The sequence below is a fragment of the Elgaria multicarinata genome, chromosome 1, assembly GCF_023053635.1.
Source record: "Elgaria multicarinata webbii isolate HBS135686 ecotype San Diego chromosome 1, rElgMul1.1.pri, whole genome shotgun sequence".
NCBI lineage: Eukaryota > Metazoa > Chordata > Lepidosauria > Squamata > Anguidae > Elgaria > Elgaria multicarinata.
In genome coordinates, this window is record NC_086171.1 from 78,273,670 (window position 1) to 78,292,067 (window position 18,398).

Genomic DNA, 18,398 nt, shown 5'->3' on the forward strand with positions numbered 1-18,398 from the left:
TTATATAGCACCATCAATGTACATGGTGCTGTACAGATAACACAGTAAATAGCAAGACCCTGCCGCATAGGCTTACAATCTAATAAGTTGTAGTAAACAATAAAGAGGGAAGGAGAATGCAAACAGGCACAGGGAAGTGTAAACAGGCGCCGGGTAGGGTGAAGCTAACAGTATAGAGTCAGAACAAACTCAATATTTGAAGGCTATTGGGAAAAGAAAAGTTTTTAGCTGAGTTTTAAAAGCAGTGATTGAGTTTGTAGTTCTCAAGTGTTCTGGAAGAGCGTTCCAGGCGTAAGGGGCAGCAGAAGAAAAAGGACGAAGCCGATAAATTCTTGAAAAATTACACACTTTATATACAGACAATTCTGGGTTGTCTTCAATAGCAATTTAGTAAGAAAATAAACGTGTTTGTTTGTTTTAAAAAAGAAAAGACTAGTCAAGTGCAGTAGTTGGGAGGGGGAGGGTAAAGAGAGAACAAGGATATCAATCTGTAACTGACTGTGAACAATCAATTGAAATTGAAATAACCCACTACCATCGGACCAGCCCGGAAGCTAGAAAGGCTGGCTTGCTATTTATATGACTCCTATTTTACATTTTTCCAAGATACAGTGAAAATAGTTATAACTGTTCAAGAAAAAGTACATGGAGAACTTTTCAATGCATATTATTAATTAACGAAAAAGGTAAATGTTCTTTGTGACAAAGATAAGCTTGCAAGGAGAAACCTGTGTGTGCCCTGGTGCATGATGGGAAGCCAATATGCAAAACGAAGCAGAGAAAGTAGGTGTGGTTTGGAGCAAGGATTGCGAAGCTGCGGTCCTGTGTCAGCCCGCCAGCGATGTTATGATAATTGGTATAAATAAAGGAATTGCCAGTCCATCAAGTAGGGTGACCATATGAAAAGGAGGACAGGGCTCCTGTTGCATAGAAAAGGGAATTTCAGCAGGTGTCATTTGTATATATGGAGAACCTGGTGAAATTCCCTCTTCATCACCACAGTTAAAGCTGCTGCTATACTAGAGTGACCAGATTTAAAAGAGGGCAGGGCACCTGCAGCTTTAACTGTGGTGATGAAGAGGGAATTTCACCAGGTTCCCCTTATATACAAATGACACCTGCTGAAATTCCCTTTTCTATGCAACTGTTAAAGATATAGGAGCCCTGTCCTCCTTTTCATATGGTCACCCTACATCAAGGCAACAGGCATGTCCCTTTGTGTACACCAGCCTTTTCCTTATCTATGCATGACTGCAATTTCTATCGTCTACAGATTCCAGTTGTTCATCGGTGCTTTAAAATGCTAAATTTGTACCTCCTGTTGGTGGCTCACTAAGATTCCCAGCAAAAGACGCCTCACCTCCCCACCCACAAAAAACACCTCAATTTGGAACGAAGAGGAAATATTTCCATCTCCGTTGCTTTTTCTCGCCCCTTGTTGCTCCGGATTTGCTCCACTCACTTTCACTCAGGCATGCTGTGCTTGTGTGCTTCTCTAACAATGAAATCCCATGTCAATCCAACTGTGTAGGGCTTATTCCCAGGGCAGTGGGCATGGAAGTCCCCCCCCCCCTGTCTAAACATGCATAGGATTACGCCTTTAAGGATCTAACTATCTGGGGCCCTTTCTACACCTAAGGATTATCCCAGGGAAATGGAGGGGATCGTCCCTGCTTGCTCCCGGGATCCCCTATGTGTCATTTGGATGCACAGGGATGATCCCGAGACGATCCCTGGAAAAAGGCAGGTGTAGAAAGAAACAGCCTATGATGTACTCGTAATCTCATCCCGTTCTCGTCGCCTTTCCCTTTATCTCCTGCTGTTGTCACTCTTCTCCCGGTTACATCCTTAGGGCAGTAAATGGATGCCATTACATGCGATTAAGCTTTGCTTCGGTTAAGTCGGAAGACTGAGTCCTCCTTTCCTCTGTCCTTCCACCCTAATTTTATTTCCTCCAGAGATTCCAGTGGAGGTTTTCTTATTTTTAACCCACACATCCCAAAGGGTGTGGGTGATGGAATTTCAGGACACCCTCCAAAAGTGTTGCAGTCCCAGTCTGAATTGGGGCTGTGTGCACTTACACTGGAGTAAATAAGCCTATCACGCATAGCTATGCATAACTAAAAGAACATTTAGTCGGGTCCTACACGAAACATCTGTAAGGGGCAGGCATTTAAAGCTTTTTCAAAGTTTCATGAGTGGCTTCTTTCTTCCCTCTACCAATTGCAGCTTTGCTCAAAGCAATGATATCATTCTAAAACAACCTTTAAACAAAATTAGCACACAAGTCCGCTGCCGAAATGCTTCCATTTTGCTGTGTAAAGAACTGAGATATTTAGTAACTCTTGTGTAGTGGCACTCTGGCTGCTTTCCTTCTCCAGCGTATAGCCGGCATTACTTCTTTTCTCTTTGCTTGTCTGTAGCTTTCCAGTGGGGAGCGTTTGAGGATGCTTTGCTGGCACTGGGGAGCTGGAAGGCAGGCATCAAGCAGACCAGGCTTGTGTAGGGGGCTCCACGGGCTGCTTCGGCTTGAAGTGAGGCAAAACGGAGAATGTTGTTGCCTACGGCCATACTACCTTGAACACGCCCGATCTCGTCTGATCTCGGAAGCTAAGCAGGGTCAGGCCTGGTTAGTACCTGGATGGGAGACTGCCTGGGAATACCGGGTGCTGTAGGCTTTTTTTTTAATTATTATTTTTTGCCCTTGGCACCTGGATCTGACCACCGACTTTTCACGGCCCAGCTTTAGCCCGGCCAGGCAACCTCCCCTGTGGCTGCAGTGGGCCATGGTGCTTCTGAGATGTTGGAGTAAGCATTTGTGTTCGGAAGCGCATAGCCGGCGCCCCATGGGCAAGAGTCCTTGAAAAGTCTGGGGGCTGGACCGACGTTTATTCACCAAGCATCCCTGAAAAGTGTGTTAATTGTTATGAAGAGTAAATGGCGCTGTGGGTATGGAGAGGAAGGACAAGTCCCTCTTTGTGTCTGCTCCTTTGCTCTTGCCCCATCCTGGGGCTGCCGGCTGCCCTCTCCCTTAACAGACTGTCGCGGCTGGCTGGGAATGTTCTCCTCCATGAGATGCACTGTAAGAGGCCGGCGCTTGGGACATCACGGGCAGCGTCTGTTGCGGGGGGGGGGGGGGGGCAGTTTTGCCAGGAGGTGCCCGTGCAGTTGTGTGTTTGCACCAGCACACTCCACGACACAGGAGCAGGAAGGAGTGCTGAAAAGAAGGCAAACATCAGGCAGAGCTGGCTTGCATAGGGGCACTGGGGGCTGCATTGGCTTGAAGAGAGGAAATGTTGCTACCCATGGCCATGTTATCTTAAACACGCCCGATCTCGTCTGATCTCAGGAGCTAAGTTGGGACAGGCCTGGTTAGTACCTGGATGGGAGACTGCCCGGTGCTGTAGGCTTTTTTTTGTTTGGTGGGGGGGGGGGGCTTGGGGCCTGGATCTGGCCACCTACTTTTCACAGCCCAGCTTTATCCCGGCCAGGCAGTCATCCAAGTGGCTGCAGTGGGCCACAGTGCTTTTGCCCATGTGCCGAAGGCCTGTCCCCAGAGCTCCGAGAAGTTGGGGTAAGCGTTTGTGTTCGGAAGCACATAGCCAGTGTGTGATAAATCGCTGGTGTGATGGAGCTCATAATCAAGGTTACCAAAGCATGAATAAATATTCAGGAGAATTCAGTCTTCACAGAAATTGCAACACGTGTGCCACAAAAACGAAAGGCATTAGAACAATGCAGAGCTAATAAAGTGTCTGGGGAAGGCACCTCTCTTGGCCCAATGACATTCCTCCATTACCTCCAATCTTTAAAAACGAGGATTTCCCGGAAAAGCATGGCTCCTGTCCTCCCTTCCACTCTCTCAGTGCAGGGCGATGGCTCTGGAGGTGCATCCATTTCTCTGGCATGGAGCCGGGATTGCTTCCGCCTTGCCTACTTCATAGCCATTCGGTGGGCGGGTGGCGAAGCCTGAGGGTGTTTTGCCGACGCTCGGGAAATACTGGGCAGCGGCTATTGGTTAGGAGCTGTAGGAGTTGAGTTTCCCAGGGAGGGGCTGCTGTAGGACTGTGTTTGTGGGTGCTCCATGGACTGGGTTAGAGGAGGAGGCGGTGGCAATAAACAACGAGCCCTGAGAAGATGGGAACAGTGCAGCTGTGTGTTTGTGCCTGTGTGCTCCATTGACTGCCGCGTAGGAGCAGGAAGAAGTCCTGAGAGAAAGGCAGTCATCTGGAAAAAGCAGGTAGAGTTGCTTTGTGTAGGGGTACTAGAGGCTGCTTCGGCTTGAAGTAAGGGAAAGGAGGCAGTGTTGCTGCCTACGGCCATACTACCTTGAACACGCCCGATCTCGTCTGATCTCGGAAGCTAAGCAGGGTCAGGCCTGGTTAGTACCTGGATGGGAGACCGCCTGGGAATACCGGGTGCTGTAGGCTTTTTTTTTTTGCCCTTGGCACCTGGATCTGACCACCGACTTTTCACAGCCCAGCTTTAGCCCGGCCAGGCAACCTCCCCTGTGACTGCAGTGGGCCATGGTGCTTCTGAGACGTTGGAGTAAGCATTTGTGTTCGGAAGTGCATAGCCGGCGCCCCATTGGCAAGAGTCCTTGAAAAGCCTGGGGGTTGGACCGACCTTTACTCACCAAGCATCCCTGAAAGGTGTGTTAATTGTTATGAAGAGTAAGCGGTGCTGTGGCACTCGAGAGAAGGGACAGATTTGACCCTTTGCTCTTTCCCCACCCCACCCCACCCCACCCCACCCTCTCTCTCTCTCTCTCTCTCTCTCTAGTCTTGAGCCTGGCTGGGAATGCTCTCCTCCATCAGATGCACTCTAAAAAGTTGGTGCTTGGGAAATCACAGGCAGCGTCTGTTGATGGCTGGGAGCTAGTTTTGTGAGAGAGGTGCCCGTGCAGGTGTATGTTTGTGCCTGTGTGCTCCATGGACTGCTGTGTAGGAGCGGGAAGAAGTCATGAGAGAAAGGCAGTCATCTGGAAAAAACAAGCAGAGCTGTTTTGTGTAGGGGTCCTAGAGGCTGCTTCAGCTTGAAGTGAGCGAAAGGAGGCAGTGTTGCTGCCTACGGCCATACTACCTTGAACACGCCCGATCTCGGAAGCTAAGCAGCGTCAGGCCTGGTTAGTACCTGGATACCGGGTGCTGTAGGCTTTTTGCCCTTTTCTGTTAGCTCCAATAACCTTCTTTTCACTACCCAGCCAGGAAACCTTCCGAGCCACAACACAGAACAAGAGTATCTCTGCATATGTATTTTTCAAATGATTTACAAATACAGCAAAAACAAAAAAGGGGAAAGTGGGCGGAATACAAAAAACGAAGGAATATTTCTGTGATGATCACCATACTGAACGAACCACTTCCAGGAAGAAACCCATGTACTTTATATAATTTATAAGTTTCTTAACTATATATCTTATTCCTTCCTACAACAAAACAGGTATGGCTTTTTTCAGGACTACTACTATGCACCTTGACTGGGAGAGCACCATTTGCTGCTCTGTGCCACTGCTGCCTGCTTGTCCTTCTGCAGTGTGCAGCCATGATTGCTTCCCCTTTCCCATGCCGGAGGGGACGGGAGGGGATCTGAGCATGCTTTGCATTGCAAGTTTCTACTCAGTACACTTACGAGTAGCCAGTCATTAGTATACTCCACCATTTCCATTCTTTACATCAAAAGTTGGGGACTAGTGTTAAATATGGACAAGGTATTCCATTCATTTCAGGGTGCTTTTGACACTGCACGCTCCTGTATCCTGTCATGCTTTTGCTTCTGCAGCCTGGTGCTGTTTGAAGCTGATAAGAGGAAGCATCCAAGTTGCTTCTGATAAGACACATCAAGCTAGCCTGTTCATTGGCTGTCCCTAATGGCATCTATTCAGTGCAATTCAGATAGCACTACGACACACACCGTTGTTCCATGGCCTCGCTGAATGCGCCTGGCCTTATTTTTGTGTTTAGCTGGACTAAAACCAGGAGTTTCAGGACTTTAGGACAGAAAGAGAGGTTGGTATGGAGCACCACTCTAGTTTTATGGAGAATACATAGGTGTTATCTATAAAGAGGGCATTAAATCTGGAGACTTTTCTGGCTGATGTTATGGCCACCAAGAATAAAACCTTGAAAGACAGCAGTCGGAGCGATACTGATTTCAGGGGCTTGAATGATGGCTTCTGAAATGCTGGAAGTACTTTATGGAGATCCCAGGAAGGGAAACCGTGTTGGACTGGAGGTGACTTTGAAAAAGCTCCACCATCTTGCAGAAATGCTAAAAGTTTAGAAATGCTGGCTTTCTGAGCCAAGATTCTTTTCTTAGTACATCAGCTGGAAGAAATCTTCCACATGCTCTGGTGCATTCTGCAGGTAGACAGTGTCCTAGAGGCCTGCTTTCGCAAAATGTTTCCGTTCAATTTCCAGACATGTAACTGAAGCCATGCAGGGTCTGGGTGAAGAAGGGAGAGGCCAAGGGAGAGCCACAGCTAAATTGACCAGGTCGGTAAACCAGGGTCTCTGCGGTCAAAAAAAGGAGCCGCTAGAACGAGTCTCACCTTTTCTTCCTTCACTTTCCACAGAATTGCTATGAGTTTCTTAAGGTCCATTGTTTTTAGATGGATGGGGAAAAGAAAACGAAATGCATTCACACCATTTTTCTTTCGCTCCTTCTCTCCTCAGAGCACGGTAGCAACCAAGGGCCCACCCCTAAAACTTTTCCCTACAACCCTGAGCATCCATTGGTGCCAATGGAATTTTTTCTCCTCAGTTTAATTGCCACACAAGGGCCAATATTAAAGGGTGAATGCAGCTGGGAAGGGAAGGTTCAACCATCCCAACACACACACACCCTTCCCTGCATGGAAATTAACTTTAGAATGGTCTCCTGCAGAAGGGCCTCTCTCTGCAGGCCTCCTTCCAAACTGTATATTGTTTTAAAATTTTAAATAATAAATTTTAAGTAATGTCTGTTTTTAATGATTATGTGATTTTTTGAAATGGTCAGAAGACTTATTCAATAAAGGTATTCATTCATTCATGCAGGCCTCCTTCCCAGAGAACTATATGGGCAGTCTGTTGCATGTCCTCCCCTTCCTGCCCTTTGGGCCTTCTGCTCCAAAACAGGGTTTGTGAGTCACACAAAAGGACTAGAGCCACTGGCTGCAGGGATGCCTGAAGTAGCAGAGTCATTGCTGGCTTTGCCATTGGAGCTGTTAGAATGAGGGCACTGTGGTGGCATAGTTATAATGCAGGAAGGTATGTTGCAAACATCACCCCATTCATCTGAGTTTACAGGTTCCCTTTGTGGCCAGATGACATATTGACAGCACAGCCCAATTGTTAGCCAAAGGCAGCATTTCCATGGACATGTGTGGCGTATTACATAATTTTGGGATTTTTCCAAACTTCCCTCCTAGACTGAGTATATGATGTAGCACATAGGGACATGTTCACTGCGTGTAATTTGAGCATTAAGACTCCTCTTTAAATACAGTTTTTTTTAAAAAAAACCCTACTCTGTAATTCAAGTCCATCTACATGAGATACCCATCCAGAATTGAGAACATTTTGAAGTTTTCACATCATGAAGGATGTGTATTTATTAAGGCCAGATTAGACTTAGAAAAGATGCTCAATGAAGGCTGTCCAATCTAGCAGATGATAAACCAGTCTACTAACAATTACTCACTTAAATCAAGTTGATGTTTAAGAAAAAATATTATCTTCCTATTACTAGAACTTTTCAGCATGACTGTGAAGCTTTTTATTTCAAAGCATAGAGCAACCACCAAAATAGAACAGGAGAAAGTTGACAGGGAAAGAAAAAGAAAAGGAGCATTTTTAATATTCAGTGCTTTTAATAATTAACAGCCCATGATAAGGTTCTCCAAGCTCACAAGAGTCAAATGTAGTCCAAAGAGATAAAGTTCTCTAACTGGACTTCAGATCTTTGGAGAGGACAAGGAAGTGTCTCATGAACATGGAAAGCATTTCTATACAATTAGCAGAGCCACATCTAGATGTTTTAAATGACATCATTTCAGATATGATTTTCTGCCTCCACTCTGCTTTTCCACCCACTCCCAAGTTATTCTCAACTTGTTGCCCACAAAGTATGTTGAACACAACTCCCATCTATCTCCCATGCTGGCTAGGGATGATAAGGCTGTGTTCCAACTCAACTGGAGGGAAACTAGGTTGAAGAATGAAAGGTAATTGTAGCATTGTGACACTGACTTTTAAGGTTGATCTTTGGAAGTAAGGAGCATGCAATAACAAGGTAAGACCATGCTCAGCTAAGATAAAGCTGAATAAATCAGCCTTCCTGAAGGCAGTAGTCAAAGAACAACGTTTAGGCCAGGGGCTGGGAAAAGCTATGGTCTTCCAGATGGAAGTTGGAAGCCTAACATGATCTGGAGGGCCATAGCTTCCCCACCCGATTTAGACAGACAACACCTTAACATAAGAGGGATTCAAGCCAATTCAAGCCAACATTTGACTCTGTAGCTTTGCCTTAAATAGGAAAAACAATGTTAGGACTGAAAAGCTTAGGAGTGCTTAATGAAGACCATTTAAATGGATGAAATGCATTTAAGCAGAAGCAAAGGACTGAACAACGCTTCCACTATTGAGTACACTAAAGCTAACGTGTAAGGCAGACATTTTGGAATACAGATCCCATAATTCATCACCACTGCCCATGCCAACTAGGGTGATGGGAGTTGTGGCCTTCCACTTATTTTGGCCTACAAGTAACCTACCCCTGCTGTAAGCAATGGGAAGATCATGTGTCCTAGCGTTGCTTTCAGTGTAAGTTCACTCATTCTCTTAAGGCTTTACACTAGGCAAGCTTCTGAATGAGATGGACTTCTGGTAATCCTCTGTAAAACTCTCCCCAGTGCACTATTTTTGGGATGCACAAGCAAAGACACACACTGGAAACAAGCGTAGATAGGACAGGCCACACACAACTGGGGAGACTGGAGTCCAGGAGAGTAATGAGGTTGCCAGGTTCAGAAATCCCACGTCCCGCCATGTCTTTAAGAGTTTTCGCCGCATCCTCCAGAAACTGCTCACAGTAGGCAGCTGCAAAGGGTTTTCCAAAAGGGTTCCTCTGAAGATGCTGGGCTTTAGCAGCACAGCTCAGTACAATTGCCAACGTCTGTGCACTTCTCATACCCCTGGAACAGTCTTCCTGGAATGCTTCGCCCGTCATAACCACAGCAAACGTTTGCTCCGCTCTTTCCCATCTCGAAAGGTCTCCAGTCCACTACTTTCGAAGTCAGGAAGTGCCTCCCCTCCTATGGTACAAGGCACCTCCCGTGTGAAACTGCTGAGAACACCCATCTCACCCAGCAATCACTGTGAATGGAGGAACAGAGTTAGGCCGACTGTCTGCCAGCACCAAGCGTCCATCAGGATTTCAAGCCCATTTTAGCCATCATCTGCTCATATACAGTCCATGCCATTGCTGCCATCAGTGTGCGCCGCAGGGCCCTTGGAACGGCACCACGGAAAAAGCCGGCCAATCCATAATCCTGTACAATGGGAAAGCAAGCAAATACTACCATTACTCTTAAGCATTCACACTCTTGAATACTTGGGCAGCTCATAAAAGGCCAAAGCAAATTATCACTGGATTTGATTTTCAAGTTGAAACTAATGCTTAGGGTGACTGGAAGTATTTACACACACATACCTACACACACCACAAACCCTCTACATGAACATTCACTTTTTGAAAAACTGTTGGTTGTCACTACTTCTCCTACCTGCTGCTGCAGCAACACATATTTTCCTGATCAGAGATTCATCCTTCCTATCTAAGAGTTAAGGGTTAGCCAATCAGGGATCACATAACAAATACAATTACATGGTGTTATTGTTAGAATCACAGAGGGCAATGCTTTCTGGACTGGTCCCATAATTAATCTCTTTTTTTAACCTAATGGCCAAAGGACAGAACATGTTCCCTGAAATTGCTGCTTCATGAGCAGTGCTATTCTTTCTGCCTCACAGCAATTCAAGATGTTCAAGAATGATAAAACTGTGAGCTGCTACAGCTCAGTACACACAGATACTAAAAGTAAGCTAACTTATGCAATTAGATCAGTAACTCAATTATATTCTGACACTGCCAGTTTAAGAACCGAAATACTCTGAGTAGAAGAAATGTGAAAACGTCTCTCGATCTAAAATGCCTAGGAAAGCATACGTTCATACACACACACACAAAAGAAAATCAAGATGTAAAGACTGCCAGATCAGAAACTTTGGCATGAAACATTTTATTCACTGAAATTGTAAAACGTGGTGCTTTGCAGAATTATGCATTGCGGGGAGGGGAAGATATCAAGCCTTGTGAACTGGAGGGTCTGTAACTCACACCTGCTCCTCCAGGTAAGGCTAGGAAAGAACCTGTCTGAAACCCTGGAAACAAAAGGTGCTCGAAAAAAGAAGATGTGTTGTGCTCTATGCGTTTTGGAAATGTGTCCTTCTTCAGGAGCTGTATTTAGCCATTCAGTTTCTTGATTTGTACACAAACAATTATTTCCTTTTTCTGAGGTACTTGTACACGCTGTTTTCAGCGCTTTGACAACAGCGTGTGCAAGTACCTCAGAAAAAAAGAATGATTGCTTGTCTTGGAATCAAAAAATTGAATGGCTATATACAGCTCTTGAAGGAGACATTTCCAAAAAGCTTAAAGCACAATAAATCTTTTTTCGAGCACTGGAGTTTGCCTGCCTTTTGTTTCCAGTTCACAGTGCCTTTTTCCTCTTTATCCCTGAAAAGCCACCACCAGTCAGTGTAAAAACCCTACTGAACCAGAAGGACCAATCATCTGACTCAGTGTAAGGAGCAAAGATGAACAGCTATTTGAGCCACAAGGGGCCAAAGTCCTTCCTTCTGACCGCCTACCCAGACTGAAACTTGTTACAGAGCTTTAAACAGATGATGCCAGCCTAAGCCGACTCACAAGGTTGGAAACCCTTCAGCTCCTTAGGAGGACAAAAATAATAATTTGATTAGTTAACTAATTCAGCTGTACCTTGAGGATCAAAGCAATTGCCTGGCCTGTCCGAAGGTATTTTTCAGATGAAAGCTGCACATGGGTTTTGATGACATCAGCAGGCTGAGTAGCCAGCGATGCCAGAATGCCAGCAATGGTTCCACAGCCAAAGTTCACTAAAGGTGCGAGTGCTGGATCCAGCTGGTCTAGAAGGGAGCAAACAAAATAAAATAATTTAAAAAAATATTTCAGAATTGGATTGCTAAAAGAAAGGAAGGATCATAAAAATCCAAGGTCTTACGCCAAGTCTCTATTTATTAGATTATAGTTAATTATACTATAAACTTCAATAACCACTTCTTATGAAAAAGTACTTGAATAAAAATAACTCAAAAGCTTGCATAGCATTTTGCAACCTCCAAGATGGCCTAATAAAGGTATTACAGCAATACGGATTTTGGGACTTTTCCACACCCCCAAAAATGTGATTCCAACTTCTTTAGGCAACCTGTACCATTTTTCAATTGTTCTCACAGTTAAATCCAGTCCCATCTTAAATTTCCAAAACCTCTTTCTTTACCCAGGCTAAACCTAGCTTATTCCTCCAATCTTTTGCCCCCTATCTTGTGCCAATCTTAATCTTGTCTACTTTGAACATTGCTTCCTTAGAGCATGGTATTCCAAATTGGCTCCTGACACTTCAAGTAAGCTCTAACTAGTGTTGAGTGTTGCAATACTTTTACAGCATAATATATAATTAAGATAAGATCTGTCAGTAAAGCAAATTCAAGTTACATTTGTGACACTCTCCTATGCTGATTCAGGTATGTATTCTACTTCCCAGATCGTTCAGTTCTCAACAGTAATCTGGCTAACGTAGATAGCTGAGTAAACAGATTACACAGCAGATGATGTCAGCAGCGCTTGCATTTGGAGTTCGTTCCTCCTGCAGAGTAAGGCAGCAATCCTGCGCTCACATGTATTGTCGAAGACTATAGGACTTACTTTTGAGTAGACCTATTTAAGATTGGGCTGAAAGTTTCCTAAACCGCATCCTAATCTTTGTGAACCTCAATAGACTGAGATGAAAGGAAGGCAAGAGTAGACAATAGGAAAAGGACTAAGTTTGGAACAAGCATCCACTAATACTGAATCACAGAAGCAATTATGTACAGAAATCCTCATTACAAATATCACAAGCTGAAAAAGACAGATTTCAAAAAGGTCTGAAATCTCAGATTGCAAAAATCAGTAATTTCATTCACTAATAATGAGAGGAGTTTGGCCAATAATAATAATAATTCCAATCAACATTGCTGCACTCCAAATAATCAAAAGCAACCTGTCATTCCCACTCCATCCCTCAACCCAACTCATGAAGCTCATTCTTGGGTCAAGCAGGTAAAGAAATTGCTCAAGGCCTCATCTTTTAAATGTATTAATTTAAAATATATTAACAAAAGAATATATTAACAATATATTAACAAAAGAAAAAATCAAATCCAACTGCAGGGAGTTAAGTGACAATCATAGTTAAATTTACATTAATCACAGATTAATCATCAAATCATAATTAAAGCTAGTATAACTTCATAAATATTAAAATATCTCTCCATTTATTTGTTAAATAACTTTTAACATGTCTTTAACTTTCTGATAATTATTCTTTTGCTTCTATATTGAACAAACATATTAGCAATCATCTTTTTACTCTTAGACAACACAAATGCATCCATTCTACCCAATAAAAGGAACATAAGAGTCCATGGGTAGTTTATACCCAATGGTTTTCTCAACAATCATAATTACAGTAGTTCTAAAATAGGGAAGGATCCAACAGTGAGCTACTGCTAGTGCTATTGACGTTGCCCTAGCAGATACCAATGGATGTGCAACACCAATGCCACTTGCTTGTGCAATGAATTTCCCAAGAAATATGTTGCACTAGTGTTTTGATGTTGAGCAGGCATTGATTTCCACTAGTGCAACATCAGTAGCACATTCTAACATGATGGCAGCACACCACTGGACCCTTCCCATAATTTCTGTCTTTACAAGACTACTATCTTGTAATCCAAAATCTACAGTCTTGACCATAAGATATTTGGGAATGTATACATTTTTTGTAACTTATAAGATGTGAAATATCACAAATACAAAATCTTATATATAGAAAACACCCGTTACAGCAAAGGCTTCATCTTGTTCCTATTGTGAAAAGCCCAATGTGCCTCATTTAAACTCTGCAGTTTAAATTACAAGAACAATGAAGTGAGAGAACAACAGTGCAAACACTCTTACCATATGGAGCTATCTTTTTGGTCTGTAGGTAGAACATCAGGTAGACGCCAGAGAAGGGCGCATCACGTAGGAGCGTAGCTGTCAGGCCACTAAACAAGCCCAGGACACCTTCCGACCGATAGATATTTCGCAGAGCTCCATGTATGCTTTCGTATCCATACCTCCCACTCTGCAAACCAAACACAGATGTGAAACAGCACACCTACGTACAAAAGCGACCGAGTGTATAGGCTGAAACCCTGCAGATGTGAAGGGCAGAAAATAAAGTTTATGAACCAGTCGAGGGAATGCATACCGCTAAAATTCTCCATTTTAAAAAACATGTTATGAAAAACCCTCACCTCATAGCGTGTTTTCACTACAGTGATAGGTAACATGCAAACAACAGCTACAGTACGCGAGGTTCCACCCAAGAGAACTGACTCCAAGGCTGTGGGTGAGCAATCCAGCAGAAAACGCTGTTTTATCATATATAGGGTACTGAAGTAAATCCCCACTCCTGGAATGCATCTTGCAAAGGACTATGAAACGATAAAAAGCAGAGAAAAGAGAATATATTAGGCAGAGAGACCACACTGGAAACTCTACAGCAGCTTTCTCCAATCAGCACCTTCAAGATATTTTTGCACTACAACTCCCATAATCCCCCATCCATCTGGCAGGTGGATTATGGCAGTTGTAGTCCAACAAATCTCGAGGGTGCCAAGCTGGGAATGGCAGCTCTACAGTGTATTTGGTTTCTTTTTTTCAATAGCCATCTTTAATGTATATCTCAAAAACAAGCCCAGAGGAAGTAGGTTGGTAGTAAATCTGAGCCTACTTTTTAAAAGAAAAAAATAACACGTCACCTATCCCTTCCCAATGGACACAGGGCAAGAGTGGAAGGGGAGGCTGGCAGCTGATCATAGTATAGGGGCAACACAGGAATGGGGTGGGAAAAAGGATACACATACCAGGCTTGGGAGGAGGACCAGTAAGGAATCCCCATAAGCAAGTATACATAACCACTCAAATAAATAGCGGTTGGGGAAACTGAAGGGGAAAAGGGCAGGGAGAAGTGTTCCCACACTTTATAAATAGATACCAGTCACCCCCATATTATAGTTTATGGCCAGGGGGTACTTGATTGACGGTACACCCTAAACAATAGGATTTAGATTGCTTCTACGCTTGCTGTGTTTGTTGTTGAGGTTATTGTGATACAATTGAGAAATCAAAAAAACAACTTTGGGGGAACTAGGTGTATCTGGAAGTTACCCTGCCAATTGACAACAGCTTTCTGTGCCACTTTAAAAAAAATGCCCACCAGGCAACAGTATACTACATAGAGTCCTCCTGCAATATTCAGGCAGAATTCTCTACCTGCTCTGTGCAGAGCAGTAGATGCATGACCCATTTTAGGGATCACAGCTTCCAAGCATCAGCCCTACATCATTTATCCCAAGTCTTATTTTTCTTGAGCGGCTGTTGCACACGCTCATCATTGAACTGGTAACCATTTAGATTTAGATTTATTATTTATTTTAGATAATAGCGCTTTTCATTTTTTAATGAAAACGTTTTGGGTATTTTAAATAGCAATGATTAAGTGCTGCTTATGCTGTTAGTCTCAAAGTAGACAAACTAAGTTTATTCCAACAATTCCAAATAAAAAAGAAACACACTGTTTACTTAAACAACTTACAGGAGAAACACCCTTCCACAGCCCCAGAATGCTTTCTGTGCGAACAACTTTAAAGAGCAGAGTTACCATCCCAACACGACCTGACCTGGAAGAAAACAAAATCTGATCTTAAAAACAGACAGGCACATCACAGCAGTCCACCTACAGCAGCCAATATTGGACTACAGCACCTATCATACCCAGCCAGACAGCCATGCCAGCTGTTATGATGGGTGCTATAGTCCAACTCATCCTGGATGGCATCAGGTTGGGAAAGGCTGACTTATAGGCACATGAAATATACACAGTATAATTCTTTCCTCCTGCTCTTTGCTAAAGCTTTCTAAAGATAAGTACATAGATCCACTGAAGAGCGAAACTTCCCCTCCTAAACAAGTTACTCCTTGTCCATTTAAAGCAGGGATGATTGAACCCCTGCCCCTTTTATCTATTGACTGCCACAAATAATGACATCATCATGTGAAAAGGTGAACTACAAAGTAGCAACTCCCATCTTTTCATTATCTCTAGAGTAACTGCTGTGTCAATGGGATGGCTGACAGCATCACCACGGTTGGGATCTACGGTAAATATTAACACCATGTTTTCAGGACATCTGTAGCTGTATGGGGCATAAAGTGGGATACAAATAAATTAATAATAATAATAGTCACCCTAAGCAAGACAGGCTCAGATACATTATCTCGATGCTTTTCCTTTACAGAACTGCATTGAGAACCCTCAATAAGAAGTAAGTTGTATTTGGGACAGTCTATAACCCCTGTTCCCCATTTGGAAGAAATATAGATGATTTTGGTTATCTGCTGACTGACCACACCACGTGGATGCATTTTGTCAGATAAAAAAGTGAGGAGAATATAAATCCTTTACCATCATGATCTTGTAACCCCTTTGGGAACTCCTTTGCTTGCTCAATTTCCAAATGCTCCGCTCCCTCTCCATCTCCAATACAAACTCAAAGCCAAGAGCATAAAAGTCCCTAATGGAAGTTTCAAACACTTACCCATTGACAGATGGTTGCAGGGTCTGCAGCCGAGTTTTAAGCAAGTCTAGAGGCTGGAATAGCAGAGTGGAGCAGGTCCCACTGATGGAACCGCAAACAAAGGCTTTCAGTACAGGGTGCATCTTAAAACAAAGAACCAGTACAATATTAGAAGAATTCATCTTTGAGGGTGCAGTCTTATGGGTCGTGCCCCCGCAAGATGGAAGCCTCCAACCTCCTTCCCCTGCCAAAGTGTCATCACTAGATGGGTAAAAAACCCGTCTAGCAAAAAAACGCAACAATTAGTTATGTATGCTTTCAATTTCTTGTAAAATATATTAATTTGCAGTAATCTCTTGTGAATGTAGCCACTTGTATGGAAGAATCAAGTTACACATCACCACAATTAATCGGAAATAAAATATGATTGTTTAATAATACACATAGTGTACATTTTGAATTGTTCTTTCTTTCATCTTCAGTACAATCCTATGCATGTTTGCTCAGAATGAGCCCCACTGTGTTTATACAGGCTTACTGCTAGTTAAGTACAGCCTAAAATCCCCACGAGTACTTTAATGATGCATTCATGCATTAGCAACTCAAAAACACGACAACAACCATGTTAAAAACAACAGAATTTTTAACATGGATATATTAGCCTGCACAAGGATACTCTCAGTGTTTTTTGCCATTACAATTGCAGCTTCAGACATACTTACTAGGAAATGCCCCACGGAACAAAGGTGCCCTCCAGATGTTTTGGAGTACAACCCCAGCATCCACCAGCCAGTCATGCTAGCTGGAGAATGCTGAGAAATGTAGTCTAAGGTTGGGGAAGGCTGCTTTAGGGCACAATACTACGCATGTTTAGGCAGAAAAAAACACCCTATAATTCCCAGCATGGCTGGCTGGAGGGATGCTGAGAGCTGTAGAACATTTTTCCCTGTATGTTTAGGATTGGCCTTCAGAAATTAAACAAGGGAGCATCCGAGCCCCAACAATTTAATGGAAGGGGCAACTGCAGCATCAACTCTGAAGGAAGACTTTTCTGCAATTCCAGCAGTCTCCAACCAGCTATGGGCCAACACGTAATTACTGGTGGACTCTACAGACAAGATTCTCAAGCTAGCAGTCTCTTCCATAGACGGAAGCGGGTACCATTCCAATCTTATCAGCCTTTCCAAACTTGGCGTCCTCCAAATGTGTTGGACAAACCCTATCATCCCCAAATTGATGGGACTGGTAGTCCAGAAGCCACTATGTTGGGAAAGGCTGCACACTGACCTCAGGCGGTCTTACTGCTGAGTCAACGCCCCAGGACCGGGGTGCAGGACATCAGCCTTCCCTTCCCCCAGCCCCACCACCGCCTCTGCCTCCGCTTGCCTCCCAAAGAGAGGGGGAGCGGGATAAGGGGGAGCGGCTCACTGACCAGCGCAGCCTCTCCCCCTCTTCCGGGGCCCTTTTCCGCCGCGCCTCCGAACCAACTTCTCAGCTCCACTTCGGATCTCGCCGGTGCGGACATTCCACCCAGCTTCCATCCGGGCACAGCGAGCAACCGTACTTGACGTCAAAGGCTCGCCTCCGCCACCCGGCCAATCACAAAAAAGAAGAAGAAGAGGGCGTCACCAGGCCATGCGAAGGCTGAAATCGTCTTAACTCTTTCTTCGCCGTGAGGGCCTTCTCTACGCTATGCAGCAGGCATCGGCAGCTTGTGGCGCTCCGGATGTTTTGGGCCTACGAATCCCATCAGCCCACACCAAAGGCTGTGCTGAATAGCGCTGATGGATGTTATAGGCTAAAGCATCTGGAGGGCCACAAAATGCCCACTCCTGCAACTATACAGGCACAACACTCTTATAGATGTAGCCAACAATGTTGAGTGGTCAAAGGAGCATTGCAGCAATAATTAAACAAAAAGGTCCTACAGTTTATATAAACAAATCCTATTTCTAGACATGAATCCCGTTTTTACAACTAGACCAACTCTAGAGGCTTAATCTATTTAAAGTGCAATCCTGAGCATATCTACTCAGAAGTAAGCCCCATTGAGTTCAACAAGGCTTACTCCCAGGTAAGTGAATATAGGATTGCAGGGGTAGCTTTTTCACCCACAGCCCACCTCCCCACCCCCACAGATAACTGAGACTCAGTTGAGCTAAAATACCCATGGGCAGCCAGACTTTATTTAAACGCTCCCCAATCTGGTACCCTCCAGATGTGTTGTACTTCAATTCCCATCATTCCCAGCCATAACTCCTCCTCCCTCAACTGTCACCAGCAGTAACCCATTCCAGCAGGCTTGCTGAAGGGAGATGAGGGTGCGGAGCAGGGCCATTCCACCAGCCCTGCTGAAGGACTCCCCCATGGAGGTTTCAATGTCTTAAGGGTTGGACTGGGAGTCGGGAGATCCGGGTTCTAGTCTCC

General features: G+C 44.2%; 1 protein-coding gene and 2 non-coding genes across 5 annotated transcripts; 2 read left to right on the forward strand and 1 right to left on the reverse strand.

The window, feature by feature from the left end:
• Positions 1-2,559: 2,559 nt before the first annotated feature.
• Positions 2,560-2,678, forward strand: LOC134413528 (5S ribosomal RNA). Its single transcript, XR_010026533.1, has one exon. It is a non-coding gene; the product is annotated as a 5S ribosomal RNA (ribosomal RNA).
• Positions 2,679-4,311: 1,633 nt separating this feature from the next.
• On the forward strand, positions 4,312-4,430 carry LOC134413459 (5S ribosomal RNA). Its single transcript, XR_010026475.1, has one exon. It is a non-coding gene; the product is annotated as a 5S ribosomal RNA (ribosomal RNA).
• A 3,402-nt stretch (positions 4,431-7,832) lies between these two features.
• Positions 7,833-17,524, reverse strand: SLC25A38 (solute carrier family 25 member 38). 3 transcript variants are annotated; one of them, XM_063130785.1, is made up of 7 exons: positions 17,404-17,524; positions 15,993-16,114; positions 14,990-15,074; positions 13,647-13,826; positions 13,306-13,474; positions 11,044-11,210; positions 7,833-9,532 (listed from the first exon to the last, which is right to left on the reverse strand). In XM_063130785.1, the coding sequence occupies exons 1-7, from the start codon at positions 17,494-17,496 to the stop codon at positions 9,410-9,412; spliced, it is 939 nt and encodes a 312-aa protein (XP_062986855.1). In that variant the 5' UTR covers positions 17,497-17,524; the 3' UTR covers positions 7,833-9,409. The 3 variants fall into 3 exon arrangements, with proteins under 3 accessions (XP_062986855.1, XP_062986874.1, XP_062986864.1); XM_063130804.1 differs by lacking the exon at positions 17,404-17,524 and adding an exon at positions 17,259-17,344; XM_063130794.1 differs by lacking the exon at positions 17,404-17,524 and adding an exon at positions 16,694-17,233.
• Between the last annotated feature and the right edge of the window lie 874 nt (positions 17,525-18,398).